The sequence below is a fragment of the Lepidochelys olivacea genome (genome assembly GCF_965140295.1).
Source record: "Lepidochelys olivacea isolate rLepOli2 genome assembly, chromosome: 12".
Classification (NCBI taxonomy): Eukaryota; Metazoa; Chordata; order Testudines; family Cheloniidae; genus Lepidochelys; species Lepidochelys olivacea.
The window spans coordinates 10,419,939-10,442,287 of record NC_140422.1 but is presented as its reverse complement, the minus strand read 5'-3'; the positions used below and the strand labels follow the sequence as shown (position 1 = coordinate 10,442,287).

The window sequence follows — 22,349 nt, the reverse complement described above, 5'->3', positions numbered from 1 at the left end:
GGGGTGTTTCAAAGCTGTCTGTGGTATGAATGTAGTGATACAAATATGCTTTAATTTTCATTTGTTAATATTACTGATATTTATTTTCTGTTTCACCTTCTGCTACTTACTGACTGCATCTTAGTTTATAGGGTTGATAGATTTTCAGAAGGGTATACTAACACCCAGCCATCAGATAGGTATATTTACAGTAGCTGTAAGTTATAATTGTATAACTTTTTATACTTTTTATTTTTTTAGTGAATGAGATCATAGGAAGAGATATGTCACAGATCTCAGTGTCACATGGAGCAACAGTGGCTGGCCAATCTCCACCTACATGCCCTGGATCTCTGGAGACAAGAATATCAGATGAAGTCTAAAAGCAGCTAAGCTTGCAACTAAATGACCATGAAATCTTTCAAGTTTTCTCTGAATATTTCTTCTTCATCCCCTTCTCTTACCCGCACTGTGCTTCCAACTCTTGTGGCCTTTTATAAACTGGAACAATGGATCCTTGCATAGCCCTTTTAGTGGGTTACATTTGATGTAGAGACCGAGCATTCTAATTCTAATTCCTCGAGTGCTGTAAAAAAGACTGAGTAAATGGACACAACGAAGCAAGACAAGATATTTTAACTGTTTAAAAATTGAGCTTTGCTGTTTTACATAGAATACTTTTATATTGTAAGTGCTTAAAATGTGTGGAGATGTTAGTTTTGCTCTTATAATATTCACAGTACTGAATGTGGAGAAAAATTTAATACACATCTTCAGTGTGCTGCTCTTTCCCTTAGAAGAAGTAGTAGAATTGTAATTGACAGTTTTGTACACCTTGGTCATTCTGAACAGCCTTTAAGCTTATTGTTTAAAAGATAATTTTATAATGAAATCTTCCAGAGGCAAAAAAATACCAACCAACCTGTCATCTTAAGCCAATGCCTTGGAAGCCACTGTGTATAAAAATACTTTAGTGTTTTCTTTCTTTGATTCATAGGAAGCCAAGCCAAATGTAGATCTGCACTTCTTTATAAACTGAAAATGTTATTTGATAGGCTGCAAAGAGACCATTCCATCATGGAAGTGTTGGGATAGAAATGACATTCCAAAATTTAACTTTTATAACTATATGGATAATCTTCCTGTACTTTAACACAGGCTCCTTACTGAAATAGCTTTTTCATAGAAACGATACATTTGTAGTCAAATTGAAAAACTAGGATTTTGATGTAAAGAACCTTAATTTCAAAGCCATGTTAGATAAGGGGGGATTTTGATATTTGCAGAGGATTTAATAAGTGTTTTATCCCTATGAAATACTGTTTTGAAATACACCAATCTTCAGTGGCTCTAATATTTTCCATGCAGTAAATCATTTGCTTACATCCCTATTCTATATGTTCATCTGCCTAAATCATGCCACTTTGACATGGCAGTATCTTAAATTTGAACTATGAACTTTTATCTGCTAAAAAGAAACTTACTATGAATGAGGGTGTTAAAGGAAATACATTTGAGTAATTTGCCCGTAGTTAAAAGGTAAATTTATAAAGCAGAGTTTATTTCAAAGGAAAATAGTGTATGAGACAATGACTGTGGTATTAATCCCTTACAGTTTGTATGAAATGATGCATTTTCCTCACCTACCCACTTCATCAGATAGTAATGTTTACACTACATGGCTTTTAAAACCTCAGGCCTCTGATTAAAAACCTAGGAAAGGATCTGAAACAGCCTATTTAGGCCACATTAAGTATTTCCCAAGAGGTTGTAGTTTACAGACCTATCTGATGTGGAACATACAGGGTATACAAAAAATGAGAGAGATTCATATATAGCAAAGTAAGATCAGAAGTACACTTTCATACTTGAAATTGGTTTTAGTTCAGATTTCTGTTCTTCTGTTGAAATAACCATGATTCATTCTGGTTCCAATGAAAAGCAAATATATTCAACTTTGATTATAAGGGGATGATTACATTGAATTCAGATATTTGAGGGTATTTTCATTGCAATCAATACATGTACAGGACAGGCCCTTGTTTTGAAAAAATGAAGCTGTTTTGTCTATATATGTTAAGTTACAGTAACACAAAGAAAGTCTTAAATGGACTCCATTATTGAGGTCATTAGGAATAAAAACCCACTAGAGTAAATATAGGTTTTGTGGAGGCACATGTATTGGCAGAGCAGCAGGGGGAAGTTTACATAGAACCTCTTGCATATGAAATACCAATGTGCTATACATGTCTAGATGTAATGTTCTAGCAATACTGTTAACGAGATAAAATATATCTTTGTATTTGTTGGATCATGGAGCTTTAGAAAAGACATACATTTGAAAAGTTGGTGGAAATGGAACTTCCTTCTAAGGAAACATGCAATTTTTAAAATGTTATCTAGGACTACCATGGTGGTAAATCTTATTTTAATTTTTTTTTTCGAATAAGTTAAGGCCACTATACAGGTCAATTCATTTCTGACAAACTATGTATTCTGGGAAGCTAAGCATCCTTTCAGTTAATGTACTGTACATTAGTGTAAGTGTCTCTCAAAATAGTTATTTTGGCAGTTCTATCATTTGAAAAGAATTGTAACTGTCCCTCAGGTGCTTCTTTAGTTACTATCCCTACTCTTAACTTTAAACGTGCTAAAACACTGAAGTGTTCAGAAATACAGCAAGTTACATTTTTAGAACACTGTTTAAATCACTGTAAGCTGTGTAACTCTTTAGGTTGTGTGCTGGTGCAAGGTGTGTTCCAATTTTCATTTAATGTACTGGGTCTGTTGAATCAATCAATACTTGTGGGAGGACTCTAATTTTGAACTTTTCATACTTGTGTGGGTTTTGTGCTCCTAACGACTGGTACAGCCTCTTCTCCTTGCAGGTCCTTTGAGTGAGTAGCTGGAAGTCATACTGTACCTAAAATATGCGAGCCCATACAATCCAGAGTTGCTATGCACTAAATCTTCTGATGCCTTTAAATACCTTGATGCCTGTAGACCTAGAGATGCTTTCCTATTTAAAAAAAATATAGCTTTTGGATACTAAAGCAGTTTTTGTATTTGCCTTCTAAAAGCTTCAGTACAAGGGTCTTAATTTTATTTTGGCTTGTGTGATACTGTAAAGACTGTTAAAAGCACACAATCTCCATTGGACTATGCAAATTTAATTTTACAATACCTTGTGACTTGATAATTTGTTGGCATCCACTTTCTTGCCCTTCCTCAGTCCCTGCTTTCCATACTGATGTTTAGATTTTAAACATGAAGGAAAGCCTTAATAGTAGTCTGTCTTCTATGGAGGATCAATGTTAAGAATAAAGATTGAGAAGTATTTGGCACATTAGATGTGGGCCTTGGAAAAGTAACTTAAGTTTCTGAATTTAACCACAAACCTGGCAATCTTATAATTCTATCAGTGGAACTGCCATCCTTTGTAAACCAAAGAGAAAAATGACAATTTTGTTCTGATGCAAACAAAGCTTTGAAACTCTATTTTTGATACACATAATGGATGTCATTCCTTGAGGTTTGGAAATTGTTCAAATTGAAGTTTTATATTTAAGAATATGGGACAATAAACATTGACTAAAGATTAAGTTCTAGATGTTTACAGAGCCTTGTATTGTAATTTCATGTACATTTTGTATTTTAAACATTTTGTAAGTTATGATTGCAGTGCTATTTGAGAAATACAAAGGGAAGAACTTGTATTTTAGGCTCTTAAATCATAGTGTTGAAATAAATAAGAAAATACATAATGTGTCACTGTTTATTGAAATATCACCTCTGTAAGAGTTGAGTAAAATTGTTTTTAATCCACTAGTCTTACACTGCTGGACAGCTATGTTGTACTGCTATTTGGGGTACCAAATGGCTGCATATTTTGGTACAAACTAGCCCTGGACTGAAATGGCCAATACTCTTGCAGTTCAGAGTGAATTAGCCTTGGTAAAGCATAATGGGAGAGTATACAAACTGCTGGTTAATGCCACTAATAATTCAGGTGCTTGAGTATCAAGCTCACGCAGTTAAAGATGTTTCCATTTAGAATGAAATTATGAAAGTCACTATTGTACCTTTTTTTCCCTCCATGGTAAACTGTAATCTTTCATTCATAAAATTATAGCCTTATTTGCTGTCATTAGAGGCAAGATGTTTTCTTCAGTATTTTGTCAAAAGGTGGTGAATATTCAGTTTCATGCATCAGTTCTAGCTTTTGTGCCTCCTCTCCCCCGTCACCTCCTGATTCCACAGCCACAAAAAAAAGGCTTGGTTGCATGTAAGGATATTAGGACTAAAAATGCCAAAGGAACATACATCCAGTGTATTAAAGTGTGTTGAATTGTTTGTTCACATAGACTGTTGTGCAGGGTGAGAGGGGAAATAAACATGGTTTATCAGCACTGAATCTGCTCTATGCTTGCAGACTTCTGTCCTCGCACAGGTTTCATTCTTCTGATTTTGATTTCATCTGGAAATCTGATTACGCCTGAATTTATACCAAAGAGAAACCAGATGTTGCTATGCCAGATGCCAAGAGGTGATTGACAAAGGGTGGGTGGGACAACACTAGAGCATCTAAAAACCTGAAGAGCCCAGGACTAGGTTAAAATTAGCCATCACTGTGTAAACACTAACAGTTGCTTCAACACAAGGAGAGAAGCAGTTCTAAAGGTGACAGTTTGAGAACCACCATTAAAATATTCCTAGACCTTGTGGAAGTCTGTATCTAAATGACGGACACTGGACTAGCACTTGTTTCGTTATACTGCTGAGGTGCTTATGTTACTGTGGTGATAAATGCAGTATAAAAACAAAGTAGTGACCATGTCAAGAGCTTGTAAGACAGGCCAGCCCCCCGAAGCAAATACTTACCAGCAACCACACAACAACCCAGGAACCTATCATAGATATTTAGGTCAGAAGGGACCTTTATGATCATCTAGTCTGCCCTCCTGCACAATGCAGGCCACAGAATTTCACCCACCACTCCTGCAAAAAAACCTCACACCTATATCTGTGCTATTGAAGTCCTCAAATCATAGTTTAAAGACTTCAAGGAGCAGAGAATCCTCCAGCAAGTGACCTGTGCCCCATGCTACAGAGGAAGGTGAAAAACCTCCAGGGCCTCTTCCAATCTGCCCTGGAGGAAAATTCCTTCCTGACCCCAAATATGGTGATCGGCTAAACCCTGAGCATATGGGCAAGATTCATCAGCCAGATACTATAGAAAATTCTTTCCTGGGTAACTCTGCTCCCACCCCATCTAATATCCCATCACAGGCCATTAGGCCTATTTACCATGAATATTTAATTACCAAAACCATGTTATCCCATCATACCATCTCCTCCATAAACTTAGAGTTTAATCTTAAAGCCAGATAGATCTTTTGTCCCTGCTGCTTCCCTTGGAAGGCTATTCCAAAACTTCACTCCTCTGATGGTTAGAAACCTTTGTCTAATTTCAAATCTAAACTTCCTGGTGGCCAGTTTATATCCATTTGTTCTTGTGTCCACATTGATACTGAGCTTAAATAATTCCTCTCTGGTATTTATCCCTCTGATAGATTTATAGAGAGCAATCATCTCTCCCCTCAACCTTCTTTTAGTTAGGCTAAACAAGCCAAGCTCCTTAAGTCTCCTTTCATAAGACAAGTTTTCCATTCCTCGGATCATCCTAGTAGCCCTTCTCTGTACCTGTTCCAGTTTGAATTCATACTACTTAAACATGGGAGACCAGAACTGCACACAGTATTCCAGGTGAGGTCTCACCAATGCTTTGTATAACAGTACTAAAACCTCCTTATCCCTACTGGAAATACGTCTCCTGATGCATCCCAAGACCGCCTTAGCTTTTTTCATGGCCATATCACATTGGCGGCTCATAGTCATCCTATGATCAATCAATACTCCAAGGTCCTTTTCCTCCTCCATTACTTCTAATTGATGCATCCCTAGCTTATAACTAAAATTCTTGTTATTAATCCCTAAATGCATGACCTTGCACTTCTCACTATTAAATTTCATCTTATTACTCCAGTTTACAAGGTCATCCAGATCCTCCTGTAAGATATCCCTGTCCTCTAAATTGGCAATACCTCCCAGCTTTGTATCATCCGCAAACTTTAGTAGCACGCTCTCACTTTTTGTGCCGAGGTCAGTAATAAAAAGATTAAATAAGATTGGTCCCAAAACTGATCCTTGAGGAACTCCACTGGTAACCTCCCTCCAGCCTGACAGTTCACCTTTCACTAGGACCCGTTGTAGTCTCCCCTTTAACCAATTCCTTATCCACCTTTCAATTTTCCTATTGATCCCCATCTTATCCAATTTAACTAATAATTCCCCATGTGACACGGTATCAAATGCCTTACTGAAATCTAGGTAAATTAGATCCACGGTGTTTCCTTTGTCTAAAAAAATCTGTTACTTTCTCAAAGAAGGAGATCAGGTTGGTTTGGCATGATCTACCTTTTGTAAAAACCATGTTGTATTTTGTCCCATTTACCATTGACTTCAATGTCCTTAACTACCTTCTCCTTCAAAATTTTTTCCAAGACCTTGCATACTACAGATGTCAAACTAACAGGCCTATAATTACCCGGATCACTTTTTTTCCCTTTCTTAAAAATAGGAACTATGTTAGCAATTCTCCAATCATACAGTACAACCCCTGAGTTTACAGATTCATTAAAAATTCTTGCTAATGGGCTTGCAATTTCATGTGCCAATTCCTTTAATATTCTTGGATCAAGATTATCTGGGCCCCCTGATTTAGTCCCATTAAGCTGTTTGAGTTTCGCGTCTACCTCCATATCCTCATTCCCATTTGTCATGCTACCATTATCCCTAAGATCCTCTTTAGTCTTATTAAAGACTGAGGCAGAGTATTTGTTTAGATATTGGGCCATGCCAAGATTATCTTTAACCTCCACTCCATCCTCAGTGTTTAGCGGTCCCACTTCTTTCTTATTTATATGGCTATAGAACCTTTTACTATTGGTTTTAATTCCCTTTGCAAGGTCCAACTCTACTTGACTTTTAGCCTGTCTCACTTTATCCCTACGTGTTCTGACCTCAGTAAGGTAGCTTTCCTTGCTGATCCCTCCCTTCTTCCACTCCCTGTATGCTTTCTGCTTTTTCTTAATCACCTCTCTGAGATGCTTGCTCATCCAGCTTGGTCTACAACTCCTGCCTATGAATTTTTTCCCCTTTCTTGGGATGCAGGCTTCCGATAGCTTCTGCAGCTTTGATTTAAAATAATCCCAGGCCTCCTCTACCTTTAGATCCATAAATTCTTCAGTCCAATCCACTTCCCTAACTAATTTCCTTAATTTTTGAAAGTCAGCTCTTTTGACATCAAAAACCCTAGTTGCAGATTTATTTTTGTTAATCCTTTCCTTCAGTTTGAACTGAATTAGTTCATGATCACTTGAGCCAAGATTATCCCCTACATTTCTCCTCACTACTCACCAAAACCAAATCTAAAATGGATCCCCTCTAGTCGGTTCAGCAACTACTTGATGAAGGAATCCATCAGCTATCGCATCTAAGAAAATGAGCCCTATTATTATTACTAGCACTCGTCCTCCAGTCTATATTTGGGAAGTTAAAGTCTCCCATGATCACACAGTTTCCATTAGTATTTACTTTATTAAAAACATTAAAAAGGGCTCTATCCATATGCAAATTAGATCCCGGCGGTCTATAGCACACCCCAAGCACTGTCCCAGGGGAGGCTCTAATAGTTTTCTTCCCCAATGTAATTTTTGCCCAGACGGACTCAGTCATATCCATTTCATCGCTTCTTATTTCTTTACATTCTACCTCATCATTGATATACAATGCTACTCCACCACCTTTACCTTTATTTCGGTCTTTCCTAAACAGCACATACCCTTCAATACCTGTAGTCCAGTCATGACGACTATTCCACCATGTTTCTGTTATCCCTAGAATATCTGGTTTCACTTCTTGCACCAGTAGCTCTAGTTCCTCCATTTTGTTACCTACGCTCCTCGCATTGGAGTACAAACATCTTAATTTTTGCTGTTTGGCCTCGCTCACATTCTGTACCCTATTAGGCACGGTCATTCTACAGCCAGTAGAATCCTTGCACCAAAGCCTGTTGCCAACTGTGTCCACATATCTATTCAGGGGACATCATCGTAGCACTTAATCACATCAGCCACGCTCTCAAAGGCTTGTTCACCTGCACATCTACCAATGTGATATGTGCCAGCAATGCCCCTGTACATTGGCCAAACCAGACAGTCTCTACTTAAAAGAACAGACAGACACAAATCAGACGTCAAGAATTATAACATTCAAAAACCAGTTGGAGAACACTTCGCTCTCTCTGGTCACTCGATTACAGACCTAAAACCTGCAATACTACAACAAAAAAACTTCAAACACAGACTTCAATGAGAAACTGCTGAATTATAATTAATTTGCAAACCCGGACACCATTAAATTAGGCTTGAATAAAGATGGGGAGTGGATGGGTCATTACACAAAGTAAAACTATTTCCCCATGCTTATTTTTCCCCCTACTGTTACTCGCACCTTCTTGTCAACTGGTGGAAATGGGCCGTCTTGATTATCACTACAAAAGGGTTTTTCTCCTGCTGTTAATAACCCACCTTGACTGATACCTCTCGTTATAGTGTGTATGTAAAAGACACCCATTTTTTCCATGTTCTCTCTCTGTGTATGTATATATTTCTACTGTATTTTCCACTGCATTCCACTGCACTGAATGAACTTTTCCACTGTATTTTCCACTGCACTCTGATGAAGTGGGTTTTAGCCCACGAAAGCTTATGCTCAAATAAATTTGTTAGTCTCTAAGGTTCCACAAGTACTCCTCATTCTTATTAAAAAGAGCTAAACAGTATTTCTACAAGATGTCCCAACCTGCACCTTAATACTTTCAGAAATTTAGAATACTATTTTTATGGAATTCAAGTTAGTGGGTGAAATCTATTTCGCTTGCAAAAAGTGAGTAATCAACCAATATGTGACTACGGAAGCTTGGGAAGCTTCCGTCCATCTGCACTGCTTGCATTGTGGATTCAGGCTTCTGGAGCTCTGTTACTACAGATCCAATCACTGCTACCCCTGTTGCAGTCCTTGGAACTTGTGCTTATGTAGTGATTCCTTTCCCCAGTGCACAGACGGTTCACATACAGTCCTAATGGAGAGTTTAAATAAAATGCAGTAATTTTGAGCATCAATCCAAGAACTAGTCAGCTTATGCTACACAGATTTCTTGGAAGGTGAAGGACAAGTCGGAACCTCAGTAAGGTTGCTTATTTTGAAAAGACTGATCTCTTCCAAGCAACTTAATGAGCTACAGAAAGATTAATTGGTTATGAACTCAGTGTTTTCTAGCTACCTAGGAGGTTAATACAATTACACATACTCCTATCTCACAGGTGAGCAAATTCCAAATTTAGGCTAGATCTATAGTCTTTGGTTGGCAATATTGCACCTGTCTGGGTGGGGCAGGCAAGGATCTCACTCACAGAGAGCACTGATCAATTTAGGATTAGTCACCTATTCAGAGTGGGGACTGTTCATCTTTACTGATAGTCCCTATTTATAGACTAGAAAGGCTGGCCACTGTGCCAGTGATTCAGTGCTAAGTAATTATACGTGAGATTTACTAAATATAGTGCTTGATGTTTGAACACTATTCCACATTTTTTCACTATAATTAGGTATGTAATTAGTGTATACAGTAACATTAGTAATCTAGATCAATGCTTTGTAGCTATTTAGAGAAAAGAAGCTGAGACCGATGAGAGACACAAGGTGGGTGAGGTAATATCTTTTATTGGATCAAGCTTTCAAACTTACACACAGCTCTTCTTCAGGTGACCAAAAGAAGAGCTCTGTGGAAACCTCTCACCAACAGAAATTGGTCCCATAAAAGATATTAGCTCACCCCACCTTGTCTCTAATAGCCTGGGACACCACAGCTGCAACACCACTGTATACAGCTAAGATCTAAGACAGCTGAAGACTGGTTCATTAGGGGGTTAGAGAATATGTACTCCAGTCATGGGAAGACTAAATGATGAAAATTGTAACTAACCCTGAGGACTCAGGCTGACACCCATGCCAATTTTCACATCTGTTCCATGTCCTGTGGGGTAGCTGGACCCAAATTTTTTTCCAGCAAAATAGCAATGCTGTGAAAGGAGCATTTTGTCCTTCCAGATAACTACACAGAGGTGGCAACCCTGCTGAGGAAAGTCCGTGGTTCGGGTTCTTTCTACGACGCAGGATCTGGAGCAATGGTAGCAAAAGAGAGGCCCTTCCATACCAGGACAACAGCAATGGCACACTTATGATGCGGCACTCTCCCAAGAGCACCAGGCTTGGGCTCCTCAGCTGAGGGAGAAAACGGCATGCCTGTGGGGCATGAATTGGACACTTCCTTCTCTCCCTTCCTCTGACTCAAAAAAAATGTCACCCCCTCGCTTGTGCGGAGGACCCTTCCCACTGCCCTGGGCATCACTGACTGTGCTTTCATCATTTTTAATGTGGATAGTCCTTCTTCTCACCTTACTGGCTACTGACCCCCCCCCCCCCTTAACAATCCCTCCCTTGCCAGCCTCTCTCCCCCTGCCTTCTGCTTCAAAGCCCCATTTCTCCCTTATGGGGCGAGAGGAAGACCGGAGAGATGCAGGATACTTTGTAAGGCACATGCTTCTTCTCCAGTCCCTATACCCTGATTACTTTGTGTTGTAGTTTGTTGCTTGAGCTCTCGTCTTTATATTTAGCTCTTCAGGGAACGGACCACTTTGGAAAGCTCTTAGTACAAGGATATTAAAATGTTAACTATGTGATGAAGTGCTGGATTACATGAATGAACGTTCAGGCTCTCTAGCAGAGTGTAGCAGAAAGCACAGATGAGAATAATTTCTTGTTATGGTTAAACTGAAAAGTACTTGAGACTCCAACAGGTACCTGATTGTGACTTCACTGATTGAGTTTAGCATCGAACCCTGCTGTCTGATTCATAACCCAGGTTTCCACCCTTTGTCAATGATCTGACACCACAACCCTTTTTAACTTTGTATTGTATGTATTTTCATCTGTTAAGAAGAGATGGGAAACATTTACATGCTCCTAGTGGGCTCCTATACGAAGCCATTACAAAGGTGTGATGGTTAAGAAATGGCAATTTCTAAAACATTTCAGTTTCATACACAGATTCATGGTAGTATTAGTCATAAACAAATGTGATCTTATATTGAAGGTGTAGTGAGAAAAATGGGACAGATCTTAGGAGATAGCATCTCTGTATGTGACAGTGTACACAGGAAACTAAAGGCTTCATATCCACCTTTCAGTTAGCTGATTTTTATAATTTAGCTTTTTTACTTTTCATTTCCTATTTTAGGCATTAAGTGCAAGAACACCACAGGGAGACTATGGAACTAGCCATTCTAGGATTTGGTTATTAATTTCTGACTATGATTACCTAACTCATTTCTGTTGCAAAGAATGATGTAACAAAAATACAGTAACATTAGCTAATCCTACCTAACGGCAATAGAGCTAAACTTTACACAGTGGAGTTGCAGTTAAGATTTCCTCCTGCTGTTTCAGCAGATTCTGACTGTGTAGGAAAGCTTGTGATGCTTACCTGTTTACATTTTCTATCTTGAGCTACTGTTTGGGAAAATTGTCACAGTAGCGACATCTGCTGGGAAGGTCTGGGACAACAAGATATTTGTAGTCAATGCTCCCTAGTATTGATAGAAAAAAAAAAATCTTATTCCTGTTCCTGAGTAAATCACTCTCTCAATAAAGGTGTCAAACACTTGAAAAAGGTATATGTTCCTTGCCTGTAATATGCAAAGATAAGGCAATGTACCACATGCATTCATTTCCATCATTCTGCTTCTACCAGAGACATGTATATAGCTTTACTTATCAGAGAGAAAGTATACTTAATAATTCACCTTCGAATGCTCAGAAGATTTGCAGCTCTGCATTAACATAACTAAAATCAAATGTCATGTTTCAGGGCTTCATCTGGTCACCCGAAAACATCAGGAAGCATCCCTACTCCATCCATCCACAGATGTACAACAAATTGGCTAAACAGGAGCAGGGGTGGGGGGGGAAGACTTCCTCTGAAGCATGAGATAGTGGCCAGAGCTGGAGATAAGACATGAAAAAGGTGGACTAGTTCTAAGGTGAGAGAGAATCCTCTGTAGATACCTGGCTGGAGTCTCTTACTCACATGCTCAGGGTCTAACCGAGCACCAGATCTGGGAGTCAGGAAGGAATTTCACCCAATTTCAGATTGTTAGGGAGGGAAAGTGGGGGGAAGATTGCCTTCCTCTGTAGGGTGACATTTGCCTGCTGGGATCATCTCACTTACTCAGTTCTCTGCCATTGCAGGCACTTTGGTCTCTCCTGTTTGCTGCCTATAACGCAGTTTAGTTTCCTGAGGACTGAAATGTTTTGGTCAATCAGGGTGAAATCTAATGCTGGGATATACAAGAGGACAGACTACATGAGCTGATGATTTCTTTGGGCCTTAAACTCTATGAAACCTCTCATCTGACTTCTGAAAATCAGGATTATAAAAAGGAGGGAAGATGAAGAACAAATCTAGTTGCGTACCAAGCATTTTGGTCCTTTGGTTCACTATTTGGTTCTGGGCCGTGTCCCTTCTCTTCCCTTTCTAGCATTTAACCTGCACGTGTCTTCTTAAAGACAGCATAACAAGTGTAGAAAAAAAAAAACCTAAGAAATAATTTAAAAGCTAGGCACTTCTAAAGATGCCCTGACAAGTCACAGAAGCAATACTTTGGGCCTCGGTCTCCTCACACCAGTCTTGCTCTGGTGTAACTGCACTGGCTTCAGTGGAGTTACGCCTGATCTACACTCCACAAGACACGAGAGCAGAACTGGGACTTTCCAACATGGAAAGATTTGGTTACAGTGCCCCAGTGCTCAGAGCCTCACCGCGTGGTCTCACAGCCATGAAACTCTTGAAAAGTTGGACAGTAAAGTGGTGGGTGGGGGAAATAACGATCCTAAAAGCTGGGGTAAATGCAAGGCAACAGTATGATCTGGCGCAAAACCTGTGACAAAAGGAGCTGATTAAATGCCTTTCCAGCTTCTTTGAAAACTTACTTTTACAAGAAATTAGAAAGCACATTCACAAATACCCTTCCCCAGCAACAGTAGATCCTAGCAGACCCTCAAAAATAGCAATCCCTGCACAGCTTTAGAGGGCTGAGGTGTTTCCAGGCCTGGAGGATTAGTTTGAAAACACAAAAGTAAGTAAATCCTGGCATTAAGGCTTCTACAGTAAGGAGCAGCTTTTAGGGCCAATTTCCCTTAAAGAGCAGTTATTTAAATTCTCATTTATTGCAAAGCAAATAAACTTAATTCTAACCAAAAAATTATGTACCATCTGAACAGGAATGGCATGCAGAGACATTCAGGTGCTGTGGACACTTAGTAAATTAACCATGGACCTGGTATCAGTGAAGAACCTTGATTTGATAATGAAAAACCAATTAAGGGATGTAAAGTGGGGCTGGGGGGAGGCTGGAAGTGAACAGAAAAGGTGTGGACTAAAGCCATAGTTCAGATGGAGGGGAGGAGAAGAGGAATAGAAGAGAAAAGGATGCCTTGGGATAGGTATACACTGAAGACTGGTTCCCAGCAGATCAGGGATGGAAGATTGTAATGCTTTAAAAACCAAGTCTTGCATGGCTGTGGGGACTTTTGTTCTGAGAAGACTGCTGCCCCTCACACGAAAGGTGAATTCCAGCAAGCAATACTCTCATTGCAGTAGGTTCCTATCACTTACCTAATCACCACTTTTATACACACCCTAGCTGCTTTGTTAACCAGACTTCAGTTTTGTGTCTACTTGTACTAATACATTTTTATCCTCCCCCTCTCACTCCTACTCCTTCCTACCGACTTTGCTTTTAATCACATGAGAAGGAAACCACTCTGTGCTTTGCCACTTGTTGATCAAATATTACAGAAAGGGACCTAGTTTTCAAAGGAAAGCAGTAAAATATGTGCAACTCAAAAGTGGGGTGGGAGGGAGCAGCAGCACTAACCATGCCAAAGAGAGTCTGCTGTGGGATGAATATGATGTGATGCTAGAAGCTGGACTATCCAGGACCTCACCTGGAAAGAGTAGTGGGAAGAGGTGAGAAATATTTCTAGAGTTCAAGATCCTAGGTCAGTCGGGTGAGAGATGATTAACTTGGAAGGGCCTTTCTTATAACAGGCTCTGAATAACTCAAAAAGGCAAGGAATTTCCAGAAGGCTGCTGTGAAAGACACTGTACCTAATGAATGTAAAAACTAATGAAGCACATTACATTTAAAAACCAACCAACTTTCCCTCTGCACCCCACCCCTCCCCCAAATACCTAACTACAAAGCCTAGCAGCTCTCAACTACTAGTGGACACATTCATCTTTTTATGTCACTGAGCTAAATTCCCTAGCACACTGCCCATGAGACCAACAGATGTACAGGACACCAAGAGTAAAGTTGGTTGAGTGCTGAATTTACCAGTTTGCAGAACTTAATCCAATCTAGAACATCATTTATGGCATTTCTATGGTATGAAATGTCATGACTGCATTCCTGAGTGTAATATAATGTGCCACTTTGGACATGATCAACTCCAGCTTGAACTAACCTGGAAAATTTAGGATCAGGGTAGCTTGGAATATCGGGGCATTCTCCCACTAATATGAAGATTGCTCCTAGTGTTGTAAAATTGCCTGTAAATCTTCCATGAATTGATCAGTGAATGTGTCCATTAATCTTCCTTCACAATATGCCCAAAGAAAATGTGAATCAGGGTTGGTATCCTTGCTGAATGGTGAGGCATTCATACGGGCCACAATGGCTAAGCTGTGGCACGAGTGCTACGGAGATGCTCTCTAAATGAATCAACTGCTTTTAAAGCTTTTCTCATTTTATATTTTTCGATAGAAACTGCCGTCGCTATTGTGTCAGAGCAGGCTTATTTTCATGATATCAAGGTCTTCTGCTTTTTGCATAAACTTGCTACAGAGCACTGGTTTTCTACTTTTACTAAGTGAGTTAGAATGCATAGATAGTTTGGTGTAATGAGAGACAAGTAATAGCTAGAGATGGGTGAACAATTTATTCAATGAATTTGAGCCCCTCTTTTGGTTCTTAAGAAGTCTGTGCATGTTGAGCTTTACAAATATGTTATTTAATTGACTGAATGCACCAAGTGCTTAGGCAAATATATTTAATGTCTGCGTGGCTCACAAATCAGCTATTGTGACTGTTGCTTAGAATAGCTGCAATTCATAGTGGTGTGTGATTGGCTAAGTTCATAAGGTATTGTTTCTGCTCCCTGTTTAGATGTTTGTCACACATTATTTAGCCTTCTGGTGCAAAAATTTGTGGCTCCCTGCTCTGACTCTTTCTGTTTCCATGAGCAAAAGTTTGCTCATGAAATGTTAATGGGAAGTGAATAAAAGCCGTTAGGGGGAGGAGGAGGGGTAACTGCTGGCAAATATTGCCTTGGAGTACTAGCCTGGCTGTAGTCATAGCAGCTGAATAAGGAGTGTAAGTCAGTCATTGGACCAGTATGACAAGTAAGGCAATGTTGAAAATGAATTAAGTGCTACTGTGAAATCTTTTTTTTTTTTTTAAATATGGAAAAAGCAGTTATGCCATCATCATCTGAGGTCACATGAGATGACTGGCAGAAAATAGAAAAGTTGCATGAATAATCAGAGAAAAGGCACATGACCAATAAGAGGAACAGGGAATCCAGCACTGACATGGTACTGGTTTGAACATGAGGATGTGTATAGAGGTGTACATTTATGACTATCAGCAGTGTGTCACCAAGAATTTGAAATGGTGACTAGCTGAACATAAACCCCTTGATTACCAGTCCAGCTCCTGAAATGACAAGGATAAAGATGACTCAAAAGTCAGCCAGCAAAATTTGGTTATAGGACAGACTAAATAGTCACCTACTTCAGTACTGCAATTCTACAGAAGTGTAACCTCTATTCTTAGCTTATAGTGGAGAGCAGAAAAAACCTATTATAAACCCCGTTGCCAACATTACTGGTTAGAAAGCACATGGGGTGAATTATTTTTGGATAAATAACTGAGCTAAAGCTGACCCTGGGCATTAAATATTTTCTCTCTTTTGCCCCTCTGTGCCATTTTTCTCCCCATATTTTACTTTATAATATTGAAACTGAAATCTATTGCCTCACCAAATCCCCTTCCTCTAGCACCACTACTGTGCATCAGTTACATACACAGGCCTGTGTTACATGTTCTATATTTTTCAAATAGTACAAGGATTAACATTAATATCAGTTGGTTAAACTTGGGTTTAACTTTTGAGTGAAAGGATGCATTCCAACTGCTGTAGTAGTACAATATTGAGTGACATCCCAAATAGTTAGTTGGTAACTAAATCCTTCATAAACAAAGTATCAAGACTGAAATTAAAATGGCCATTACATTCTCCTTCCACTCAACCAATTAAAATCTGGTTACTATTTCCCACCCCTCTTGGGCCGGTTTACCTACAACCAGAAGTCCAAAAAACAAAATCTTGTCCAGAGTAATTAATAGAGAAGAGCCTGAGCAGCCAAATTCAGACCTAGATTTTATACACTCTGAAGTCTTTGGAGCTGGAGTTTGGTTTGCTCCCTTATGGAGGTAGAGGCAAGTGGCTACAAGTGGATCCAGATTTATCCCCTTTCCCAACATTCAGAAGTATTTGCATCCAGGGTTTGGTTCTGGCCTGTCTGTAATTATTCTTGTGACTAATGCAGCAGTTACTTTGCTCCAGTTCAATAGCATCAGTAGTATTCATTTTGGAACCTGAGTACAACATGCTTTGCCATTGGGGTCAGTCACCTCCAGTCTCCTCTACATTGCCAAGGTTCATCTGTCCCTCTGACCACCACCCCATGCTGCTTGACCCTGAGCAGATCAGCTGGGTGCAGTGCTGTGGAAGTAAGGGTAAAGGAGCTAGGGCACAAGTTGTGTTATCATCCATCCTCCTTATTGAGGGTAAGGGTCCAGGCAGGGACACACGAATCCTGGAGACGAATGCATGGCTGAGCAGACGGTGTATATAGGAAGGTTTGGGCTTCCCATGCATGTGGACAAGTTGGAGGGTGTGCAGAGGAGAGCAACAAAAATGATCAAAGGTTTGGAAAACTTGACCTGTGGGGAAAGGTTAAAAACAGGGCATGTTTAGTCTTGAGAAAAGAAGACAGAGGGAAGACCTTTTAAGTCTCCAAATATGTTAAGGACTGTTATGATGATCAATTGTTCTCCATGTTCAATGAAGGTAGAACAAGCTGTAAGGGGCTTAATTTGCAGCAGGGGAGATTTAAGTTAGATATTAGGAAAAACTTTATAATTGTATAGGTAGTTTAAGCTCTGGAATAGACTTACAAGTAAGATTGTGGAATCCCCATCGTTGGAGGTTTTTAGGAACATGATTTAGTTTTACTGTGGTCCTGCCTCAGCATAGGGGTCTAGACTTAGATGACATCTCGGGGTTCCTTCCAGCCCTACGTTTCTATGATACTGCTGCAGAAACCGCCCAGGGTTGCAGAAGGCATATTGCTTGGAGAAGGAAAGAGGGTTGTGCTATTGCAGAATAGCTCAGTTAACCATGTCTCCCACTCACTTTCTGATCGGGTGGCTTTAGGAATAGGTCAGTGTTATTCCCAAACTCGAATGGTTTTCTCTATATTATTCCTGGTGCTGTAATGGGTTCTGGTGGGATCATTACCCAGACACCACGCACTCATGTTTTTGTTAGTATACAAAGTTTTTCAAGGGTATATAAAGAATTTGTAAAGGGTGAAAGAACAATTTACATGAAATGGAAAGCATGAAGGAACTATCAACCTTGGTGTTCACTCAGAACTAAGCGGAGGTCAGTGGCACAGTACGAGATGGCAAAATACCACCCATCTTTTCAAGAAATTACGATGAGAGTGCACTTTGCCTGATGCTTGAAAACTGAGCTGGTGCCTAAACACAAATGTTCAGAGATGAAACAGACATGGCTGCATCTCCTTCCAGCTTGAAATCAGTGGTGGTGATTTTTTTTCTTTTTCTTTTTTTTTAAATAAGACACCTCTCTTCACAAACTGTGCTGCATACCAGTTTTAGCTTTAATATTCCCAGATAAGAGGAGGGAGATTTAGGACACTCAAGATAGATGATTGGTCTTGTTTGTGTATTTGAAATCACTATAGTCCCATTGACATCTGCCTGTTGTTTCATAGCAAAATTCTGCCTGGGGAAAAAAAAAATGCCTTTGCCTAGAGGAGAGTTTACCTAGATGATACATGTCACACACAACCTTCCAATGGTTTCTTTGTTTTAAAATGTGGGCAGCAGGATTCCGAAGTGAAATATCTTGCATGCAAGAAAGCCACCATGGGAAGTCATTTGGCATATCTGCAATACCTGCTCCTGCAATCTGTTACACTTGGCATCTTGTCAATTTTGAGTGAGTGGTGCTAATATTAATTAGCTGTTCTAGCAAAGCTGTATAAGGACACACATGGTCGATGCATGACTAAACACTCACCTTCCCATGTTGAGGAAAACATCATGAAGATGCAGCAGGGGGTGCCATTTTACCTTAGCTACTCATTAGGAAGGCACAACTCTCAAAGTACCACCCAGCAGCCTATTAAATAGAAAAGGAGTAATATATTCTAGAGCAGGGGGAGGAGGCCAGGAAAAGCGAGGCTAGGGCTGAAATTCAGTGACCTGTGTTAAGCAGGAGGTCCAATTAAATCACTACCGTCCCTTCTGGCCTTGAAAATGAATGAATAAAACAAGCAGCCAGTTTGGCACAGCCGGCTAATAGATCAGTTTGTACACCCCTTTGTGTTCAGTTTTTGCACAATAGTTTTGGCTCCTATCCCCCACTAAATTGGGCAGTTTTAAGATTTCAATGCTCAAAGCAGAGGGGAAGTCATTTCACTAAGAAGGTGGGGGGTGAGGGAAGGACTGGAAATTGCATTTGCAAAAACAGCAGGGTTGGGTCTTTTAAAAAATCTTGCCCACAATGTCCTCAATCTTCACATGTCCTAAAGTTCACCAAACTGTGCATGCCTCAAAAATGAGGTGTGTATCAGAAGAATCTACAGTCTTTGTAGCTGAAGTAGGTAGGACAGAATTACACTTGGAAAGTCTGCTTTCTAAGGGGAAAACAAAGTCACTGTGGCTAGAGCCACAGGCTGTTTCACAGGCACCATGTTTTCGGCAAGCTCCAATATTCAGGGATGGCTTCTATTAAGAGAAGTCACTCAACCAGGAGACCCCTCAATTGCGGGAAGAAGCTCCCTTCCCTAGCCAGCCTGAAGGAAGAGTTCAAGGGTTAGGGCGAGCTTGGCAACAAGAAAGAGGCAAAGGAAGATGGTGGTTGGGAACCTTGCTTTGTTCACTTAGAATTGGAGAGGTCTGAATTCTATTTTCTCTGACAAGTCTGCACTATCAGGGTTGGCTTTCTGGCTACTGTAGCTTCCCGGCTACTGTAGCTTCCCAGTTGGTTTCCCACAGCTGGAGCAATATTTACAATGCTTTCAAAGAAGAGGCCTTCTGGAGCAATATTTACAATGCTTTCAAAGAAGAGGCCTTCTCAGGGAACGGTAGGTACAAAGCGTGCTCTTGCGTGCATAGCAACGTTCTGTACCCCCAGTGTCTTGAGCATTCAAGTCTGTGCTTCAGTTAGTGAGAAAACCTTAAGTCAAAACATGCACTTTTGTTCTTGATACGGCCTACAATACCACAGAAATGTCCATTAAACTATTATAGGCCCGAAGGGAGTGATAGTTATTTATAATGTTCCAGCACTAGCAACATTTTTAGTGCACACTACATTAGGACAAATGGTGCCTACAAAAAAAATAAATGCTCAGGCACTCACTGAAAGGGGAGGAAAGTTTTTCCCCCCACAGTGTGTCATAAAAAGGACATTCTCTCCAGTACTTCAAAGTAGTAGAGTTAATGGGTTACATGTGCGGTTTGACCATGAGTTTGAGATGGACACAGTTTACTGTATTCACCTTGAAAAACAACAACAATAAAAATAACCATTTTCCTTGTGGGTGCGGATGAAAATCTGAAAGCTATGGAACAGTAGTGTGATGGGGAGGGAGAGGAAGGCAATGAGATACAACAGCACCTTTCTGCTCTAATTCAGCCTTGAGGGATTAAATGTTCAGCCCTAACCAATCACACAGAAAAAGAAAAAGTAATTTAAAATTTAAATGATTTGTTTAGATGATGCCCAAAGGAGTGGTATGTAACTTCGGGTATGTCTACACTGCAAAGAAAAACCCACGGCACCAAGTCTCAGAGCCCGGGTCAATGGGCTCAAGCTGCAGGGCAACAAGAAGCAATGTAGATATGCGGACTGGACCCCAGGCTCCGAGACCCTCCCCCCTCTCCAGGTGTCAGAGCCCAGGCTCCAGCCCAAGCTGGAACATCCAAACTGCTATTTTTAGCCCCACGAGCCCACATCAGCTGACTTGAGCTGCAGGTTTTTGTTGTTTTTTTTTTGCAGTATAGACACACCCTTAGAGCTCACAGGAGAACTGGCCCTTTCCCTGGAGAGTTCATAATCTGAGCTCAGTCGTAGAAACAGTCCTACAGATCAGACCAATGGTCCATTTAGTCCTCTGTTCTGTCTTCTACAATGGCCAGTGCCAGCTGATTTGGAGGATGGTGCAAAACCCGTGCAGTAAGCAGCTGGGGATAACCAGCTCCCAGGGAAATATTTTCCCCTTACCTCCAAAAGTTAGAGGTTGGCTACATCCCTGAAATGTAAGGGTTAATATCCCTTCTAAAGATGAGAGAGTAAGTACACACAAAAGGAAGGCCAGGGAATACAAAATGAGAGCCAAGACTGTTTTTGTGCCACAAAGGGCTTTGAACACAAATCTGATATCTAGGATATGTCTACACTAGAAACATTCCAGCAGGTGCACCACCATAGTGTAGACGCTTATTATAGTGACAGAAGGGGTTCTTTCTGTGGCTGTTGTAAACCCACCTCTCAAAGGCAGAAGCCAAGAAGAATTCTTCCATTGACTTGGCACTGTCTACACTTGGGCTTAGGTCTGCTTAACTACACGTCTACACTACCTGCCGGATTGATTTAGCACGTCTAGAGTAGATGCGATAAATCGATCCCTGATCGCTCTGCCATTGACTCCTGTACTCCACCGCAGAGAGAGGCAGAAGCGGAGTCGACAGGGGAGCGGCGGCAGTCGACCCCGCACCGTGAGGATGCGAGGTAAGTCGACCTAAGATACATAGACTTCAGCTACGCTATTCTTGTAGCTGAAGTTGCTTATCTTAGGTCGATCCCCACCAGTGTAGACCACCCAGTCTCTCAAAGATATGACTTTTTCCACACCTCTGAACGATGTAGCTAGATTGACACAGGTATGGACTGGGCCCACAGTAACTTGGAGTGGGGGGGGGGGGAAGGTCAAGCACATTTGTACTCAAAGAGACGGGAAAACTTAATTTTGGATGAGGTGGCACCACTATTGTTAAGCAATGTAACTATTATTTTTGTTTCAAAGTAGCAGTCGTGTTAGTCTGTATCCGCAAAAAGAAAAGGAGGACTTGTGGCACCTTAGAGACTAACACATTTATTTGAGCATAAGCTTTCGTGAGCTACAGCTCACTTCATCGGATGCATTTTTGTGTTTTTGTTTTAGTGTTTTAAGAGGGTTTAGTCAGAAACCCCACAGGGAAGACCAGCACAATAGCTTTCACTTCATATTGGATGGTTACTGTACTGCTCTCTCTCTGTTCTATCATATGCATGTTCATGTAAAAAGTAAGTTATTGCATTTTATTCCTGTTAACACTGCAAAGCCATCATAGGGCGCAAGCTGGATTATTTTTCAGGTCACATAATCAACAACATTTTTATTCAAGCTCCTTTTACAAAACTTAACACTGGTGATGATGGAAAGAGCCCAGCTTGACTTCCAGGGCCCATTTGCCATTATGAAAAATTATGTGCTTGTAAATTGACCAGATTTGTGGAATTGCTAAAGGGCTAAAAAAAAAAAAAAAAAAAAAAAAGCATGAAACCTCTCACTGCCACTTTTACAAAGTTACGTTTTAAAGCAGACCAGCACTTGAAAGCTCCCACAGAACTTTTTGAAGGGATAACTAGGATATTTTCTCCAACACTATCCCTTGCACTGAGACAGGTTCTAACATGCAAAGTCACATGCAATTTGTTGCTCAGCATGTAATGACTACACAGTCACTGCACTATCAGCA

At 40.3% G+C, this 22,349-nt stretch overlaps 2 protein-coding genes across 4 annotated transcripts in view; one reads left to right on the top strand and one right to left on the bottom strand.

Moving 5' to 3' along the window:
• Window positions 1–4,383, top strand: part of NFATC3 (nuclear factor of activated T cells 3) — a 140,657-nt gene extending 136,274 nt beyond the window's left edge. For both annotated transcript variants that reach the window (XM_084644227.1, XM_084644226.1), the window contains one exon: window positions 241–4,383. In XM_084644227.1, the coding sequence (XP_084500353.1) occupies window positions 241–362 (122 nt within the window). In that variant the 3' untranslated portion in view covers window positions 363–4,383. The remainder of the gene's footprint in view (window positions 1–240) is intronic.
• ESRP2 (epithelial splicing regulatory protein 2) overlaps window positions 1–22,349 on the bottom strand; it is a 112,351-nt gene that overhangs the window by 8,218 nt on the left and 81,784 nt on the right. Inside the window, exon 16 of one of the 2 annotated variants that reach the window (XM_084644233.1) lies at window positions 11,648–11,750. The exons of the other annotated variant lie outside the window; for it this stretch is intronic. Within the exon in view, the coding sequence (XP_084500359.1) occupies window positions 11,661–11,750 (90 nt within the window). The 3' untranslated portion in view covers window positions 11,648–11,660. The remainder of the gene's footprint in view (window positions 1–11,647; window positions 11,751–22,349) is intronic. 2 annotated transcript variants of the gene reach the window in all.